The 6,977-nt window shown below is 37.3% G+C and overlaps 1 protein-coding gene across 1 annotated transcript; it reads left to right on the top strand.

Moving 5' to 3' along the window:
• The first annotated feature begins 3,591 nt into the window (after positions 1-3,591).
• On the top strand, positions 3,592-4,471 carry Cpr30F (Cuticular protein 30F). Its single transcript, XM_073965927.1, has 2 exons — positions 3,592-3,694; positions 3,770-4,471. The coding sequence occupies exons 1-2, from the start codon at positions 3,686-3,688 to the stop codon at positions 4,127-4,129; spliced, it is 369 nt and encodes a 122-aa protein (XP_073822028.1). The 5' UTR covers positions 3,592-3,685; the 3' UTR covers positions 4,130-4,471.
• Positions 4,472-6,977: the final 2,506 nt, after the last annotated feature.

Genomic DNA, 6,977 nt, shown 5'->3' with positions numbered 1-6,977 from the left:
AAATTTTTTGAAGATCGTGATCACATTTTTAGGCGAATTGGATGTTAATTGGATATTTTGTTCCTGGGAGGAATAAAAGGAAGAGCTGAACGCGTTCATCAATGGAAGGATACTAATTGGTCCTATTCACTTCAATACACTTCATTGTGGAGTGTATAAAAAGTTCGGCTCGGCAGAACTGAACGGCGCGCCGTTCTTACTTGTTTGTCTTCCTCTCAGACTTATTTAAAGGTTGCGACTTTACAGCTTTGGATGAAGGAGTATAATTTTTCGAACAAAAGGTTTCTCCTGTCGTCACCTCTCGATGGCAGTTTCCCTTCGAACTTCCTTACAAACTTGAGGTTAGATCTTATCAGCTGAAATTACCTTACAGTGATGTTGTTTGATAAATAATTCTTTTCGATATATGTATTATTTGTCACACCTCCACATTTGGTGTCTGATCTGTGTTGCGGCTACAATTTCTTTTTCCTGAAATTTGTCGGTGCAGGTTTACGTTTTGATATAGCCCCCATTGAACGGTACCTCCTGATTATATGTATATACATATATGAATATATACCCTGTTGCTGTTCTCAGGGCAGCATTCTGGCAGATTTGTAAGTTATCCCCTTGTACATCACTTACGTTAGCAAACCACGCTGGCGCCGCATAGCTTACCACAGACCGACCTATCGATAGGCGCTTAGCCTGTCACAAACGTTACCAATGTTACCTGTCGCCAGGAGTGTACAACCACCCGCGTACGTAAATAACTCAACGCCGTCGAATGTGCGTGGAATTTGGACTTCCTGTCTTTGAATTCCACGTATGACTGGCGACCACACAAATAGTTGATGACCCAGCGTTTCAGACATGGCCGGTGGGTAGTATTCTCGATATCCTCGAACAACCCAGCATGGCTGACCGTATCAAACGCTTTGGTCAGATGCTACCATCACTGTTCTGTGGTATGTTTTTTTTTTTTTTTTTTTTGAGTCCTCGGCCAATATATGTGGATATGGCGTGCAGTGCTGTTGTGGCACTATGCTGCTTCCGGAACCCGTGTTGATGATCCGCAACTGGATAACACGCTCTGATGCTGGGCGATAGAAGTGAAAACGGGCTGTATGATTCACCTTTCCTGGCATCCTTGCCAGGCTTCGGGAACTATTAGGGTTGCTAGTTGAGGACGTTTGACCTGACTGAATTTTAATGGTGATGCTAAAACAGGTTCAATCGAGTATTTGATTGACCCTGTTTTAGCATCACCATTCAAATTCAGTCAGGCCAAAACGCTAGGGATGACGGTGCGCCTTGAATAACATCTGCAACATCATCCATCGTAAATTGTGGCGTAAAACACTTCTCTTCGCCAGGTCGCTATGATGATGTTTCCGAATTTCCTCTCTGCTACCCGAACATTAGAGCGATTGGGCAGTTCTCTGAAGCGTTGGCTAGTGAACTCCCTGAAACTTTGCTAATTAGACTTCCCATGGTTAATGAAAGTACGGCGTTCAGAGGTTTTAAAGTTGAGTTGTCTATTGATGGAGATGAGGATTGGAGATGGTCCTACCCAAGGGAAATGACGGGTTGACAAGTCACGTCATTCGTCAGACCGGGTGACACGATGGATATGTCAGGCGAACTATGGCACTCTCTTCTAATCCTGTTGGGTGCGTCCTCGTTCGCAGTGCAGAATGTGGAGTTATCTATTTGCTTAGCCAGATCTGTGCCTCTCTGATCATTCCCTAGGGCTGAATGCCATAGCTCATGATGCGCAATGAAATCCCGTAGGACCAGCCGGTTATTACCTCTCAACAGAGATCTGATGTTAAGCGAATAACGCGAGGCACAGTTATTAATCGGGGGATATACACAGAAGTTCTATATCGCCGGTTCCACACCTCACCGCTACCGCCATACACTCCAAGTATAGGTCCCAAGAGTCTAGCTCAGGCGAGATAGGTCTGTACAGACTGGTGCTGTAGGAATGCAAGTCCACCACCACTTCTCGTACGATCCAGGCAAAGAACGTTGTTTCCATCACAACTCCGACGACTGTAGTTGTTGTTCAGCTTTGTTTCCTGAATCGCCGCGACCATTATATTTCTTCGACTCATAAAATTCACGATCTCACTGATCTTGCTACGAAGACCATCGCAGTTAAACTGCAGGAATGTCACATTCTCAGGAACTGGAACAGCAGTACTTGGTGTTAACGGACGTGGCTGGTACTGCTGTTGGGGAGATCTTGGGGGAGTTTAATAATCCGATGATGACGAAAACTCACTGTTGATCACGTTGGGACAGCACGTAATACTCCCTCAGGAAGGTCTCGGCCTGAACAGTTCCTGAAATTCACCCATCCACGGCACCCGTTGCATCTCAGCAACACCGACCTATGGTGGATGAGACGTTGACAAACGGTGCAAAACCATGAATAATTTTTTGCAAAAAACAGTGGGTTAATTAATGTACGTAGACTTTTTGTTTCTGGTATATTGGAATATTGCTTCTTTTACAGTTATTGTACTTTCCAATTTGAAAACGGAATTTCGTGTAACTTGTATGTTTTCCGATGTGTATGCGATGTTATCTGGATCAAAGAATAAAATAAATGTAAAAACGTTGATAAAACAGACAGAGTAAAAACGCATTTCGACTGCAATAGATTATCAAGAACATAAATCAAATCCAACGATATCTGTTTTCGTTTGCATTCTACAAGAATTAAAAAATAAAAAAAAAACAAAAAAGTAAAACAAGAAAACAAACTCACTCGTTTGTTGAAACTGTCATATCAACGCGTGCGAATTATAATAAGGTTATTCAAACCGTTTGTTTTGCACAGTACCGTTGTGAAATCAAATTTTTGGAAGGGGTGAGAAGGGAAAAAGAGGTGGTGGGTGACTTTGGGATAAACGAGTACTTCCCATTCTATACTAAGATCAATAATGTGGAAAAAAATCGATACAACGACGGAACAACCTATGTTAAAAACGATTGCACTTCATACTACGAAGTGTTTTCACTGATTAAATAAACCATGTCATTTCAATTGGAAATTCCATTCAATATCTGTCAAATAAATATATAACAAATCAAAAAGAATTTTTTTCATATTACTTTATTGATTCGATTTTATTAGAACAACAAAATGCTTATTTAACTCAATATTACTTCTATAAAGTGAAGGGGAATAAGCAGAGAAAAATTTACATACATGGCTACAACTCGTATAGACTCTAATTGAGAAATAAAAATTTGAGAAAAAAAAAACAGAAAAGGAATACATTCTTACAAAAATGTGATCGTGCCATGTCTGACACCAGACAACATTAAAAAACAACATCCACAAACTGTTCCAAATATTACTGATAACATTTTGGAAGACAAAACAAAAACAAAGAATTAAAACTAGATTTGCCCAATACGCAATGCAAAAGAACAACCCATACACTATGTAGGCAAGTATTTGACTCAATCCATACGCACGATGGGGTACTAATAGAAATGACCACACCAACCTCGCCTAGAACCAGCTATGAAACAAACAACGTCTATTCATATATAAATGTCGACATTCAATAGGCAAATATCATAGTTCAGCTCAGTAGTTGCAAGTGATACGACGACCGGTGATAGAAGTAAATAAGTCTAAATTCCACAAAAAAGGATCTTTAAACACACACATTCAACAAACATGTTCAAGGTAAATGGACGGATTTATAAGGAAAAAGAAAAACAGAAATAAATATAACAAATTATTATCTTGTGTCTTCCACAGTTGTTCGCTCTCCTGATTGTCGGCATCAGTGCTGTGTTAGCCATTGAATACCCTTATCATGGACCAGCCGCTATCATCAAACCTGTCGAAGTAGAAGCTCCAGCACATTATGACTTTTCATATTCGGTGCACGATGAACACACCGGCGATATCAAGAGTCAAACAGAATCTCGTAAGGGCGATCAAGTCCATGGACAATACACACTGGTCGATGCTGATGGCCTATTGCGTACAGTAGACTACACATCGGATGCTCACAATGGTTTCAATGCTATTGTACGGCGTGAACCTTTGGGCCACAAAGTGATTAAAGCCGTTGCTCCCATTGCCAAAGTCTTACCCCTGGCCTACCATCATTAACTGAATTCAATTGAATGAAAAAACGACCATCTGTTTCGTTGATATCGCTCATGACTGCTAATCGATCGATTATCATCTTGTCAAAGACCCGTTATTTTCAGCTATCATCTTGTCGCCACTATTGTTAAATACTTTTTCATGACGTACTCAAGTAAGAATGTGCACCATCTTCACCCCGCTACCGACAACCTTGTAAATATGTGTATATCCATTTTTTTCATTTGTCCTCTTCAACAATACATAATTAATAATAATTTAGTTACATACATACATATGATGCATGCGTATAGAAATACATATACATACACGCTCGTTATCATGAACGCTCGTTAACACGCAACCACAAACTCCCGATACAGAAGCATTTTCATAAAAGAAAAATCGATTAAAATTCAATCGAAATTGAAAAACACAAACAATTTGTTTGATTTTTATATTTTTGCATACTTTTAGGATGAGTACTAAAAATTATTACAAGAAAATTATTCCGTCAGAAACTAACTCCGAGTTTAGTTGATTATTAGGTGTAAAAACAAACAAAAAACTTGATGCCCTGTAGTGCGATTCTCTAAAACATTTTTTGAGTTACCGACAAAAATCGGTAAAATTAAAACGCCAAATTATAAATGAAATGTTCAAATAAAAGTTGACAACACTCTTGCTATCGGTAGAACTTTACGACTGCTTTTTATTCGTCGCTAACTTACCGAAAAACATCGGTAATTATGGATATTATAAGCATTTTAATTTTACCGACAATTGTCGGTAACTCAAAAAATGTTTTAGAGAATCGCACTACTGATGTGGAATACAAATTCGTTCGAACTACATACCAAACTTCTGTTCTGTCTTTTTTGAAAATGTTTGAATTGTTTTTATTTTCAATCAATCAAACATTTCCTACAACAACTTTGATTTCGAACCGTCTTAGTTCTCTAATGCCATTAATCTCTTAACTTAATTACCTATTTCACTAAGACGATTCTTATTGAAAATCGTTCGAACTAATACCAAACTTCTGTTTTTTAAAAGAAATATTTGATTCATTTTTGTTTTCAAGCAAGCAAACATTTTCTACAACATGAGTTTGGTAGTAATTCGAACGAATTTGAATTTGAATCATCTTAGGAAACATGCCATAAGAATCTTTCCGTTCCTCGAGCTTTTTGAACATTGGGACGGTGTATGGTTTTAAAAAATTCTGCGTCGGTTCAGATTTGGATATATCTCCCCTATATATTTTTCGCCGATTTCATGTATTTGATGCTACAACCACGCTATTTTCAAATTTGGTGAGTTACCTATGTTCGATTCTCACTATTTGTATCCTCCACCATAGTATGGAGGGTATATTAAGTTTTTTAAGGGATTATCCCTAGTTGTGCTGGCAAAAAAAACTCAATTTTCATAATTTTTTTCTGAGAAAACTACAAATATTTTTAGGTAAATCTTTTATTCCTATGAAAGAGCACATTTATGACTACTTCCTAGAGTTGCCGACAGTTTTTGAACGGAAATCGTCAAAAACATCGTCAAATCGTCAATAAAATTTGGAAAATCGTCAAAAATCGTCAACATGTTCCAAAACTACATTTGATTACCGTTTAGTGCCATTTTTTCGCTGATAGTAATGGCTATGAGACTAACAACATTAGATATACAACCCACAGCAATAAATCTAACCCAATCTCACTTAAATACCGCTATAAACAGCAGCTATCACAAGATGGGTTCCAATTGCCAGTTTTGAATAAAGTTTTGCTCAAATATCGTTTGCTCGACAATGTGACCGTCCGTGTTGTCGATCATCCACATACATTTTGAATAACTTACTGACCGCTTAAAGGGGACATACATAAGTAGGATGTTAACAATGCTGGGCATAAGTAGGATGTTAATAAGGCGTACAGAAATAAGGCTGCATGAAATAACACCCCAAATTGAAAGTGGAAATAGGCCCCAAACAGATATATGGAAAACAACAACAAAACTTTTGGGGCCTATTTTCGTCTTTTTGTGACCTTTTTTCATTCAGCTGTTGGGGCCAATTTGTCTTCACAACAAGTAAATCGAAAATTTGAAAATCAAATTGGGGTCTAAATAATATTGGGGTCTAATTGCATTTTTCATTGAGACATTTTAGGGCGCAAATGCAATCCAGTGTTTAACAGAAAAAATAAATTGGGGTAAATTTTCGAAAGTTATTATGAAGAAAACGAACAAAAATTAGGGTGTAATTTCAAAAAATTGTTTAAACAAAAAAACAAAACAAAACGGTACACGGACATAACTTCCAAAATTCGTTGGGAGTTATGTCCGTGAAGCAAATCGAAAAAAAAAAACTAAAAAACGCGGACATAACTCCCAACGATTTTTTCTTAATGTCAAAGTTACTTTTTTTGCTTTTCGAAATTATTTTCTGTTGATGAAAGAACTGTTGTAAATTTTAGAGAAGAAATTAGAATATTAAAGGAATTGCCAAACAATACCGAAGTATCCACAAAATCTTCCAGATTTCATGAAAGTACTTAAAAATGAAATTATATTTGAATTTCTCAGTAGCAGTTCGGAGAAATTTTACCAGACTAAGGTATTCGATGAAGATATTTCGTATATAGAGTATATTAATTATTTAAATTGAAAAAAAATTAAATCGGGAAATTTTTATGAGTTTGCATTTTTTCCAAAGTCTGCATTTTTTTAAAAAAGCAAAAAATATTTTTGTAACAATCGTCAAATTCGGCAACACTGCTTCTACCTCGCCATATGGATTAGAATTTAATAGGCCAGTGTACGCCTTCGAGTCTCATTCATAGGTTTCAACTGAATTCATATCTCAGCCAATTTT

The sequence above is a fragment of the Musca autumnalis genome, unplaced genomic scaffold, assembly GCF_047663935.1.
Source record: "Musca autumnalis isolate F117 unplaced genomic scaffold, ASM4766393v1 scaffold_2, whole genome shotgun sequence".
Lineage (NCBI taxonomy): Eukaryota > Metazoa > Arthropoda > Insecta > Diptera > Muscidae > Musca > Musca autumnalis.
Note: the sequence above shows the minus strand (reverse complement) of the source record. Positions and strands in the feature narration are given on the sequence as shown.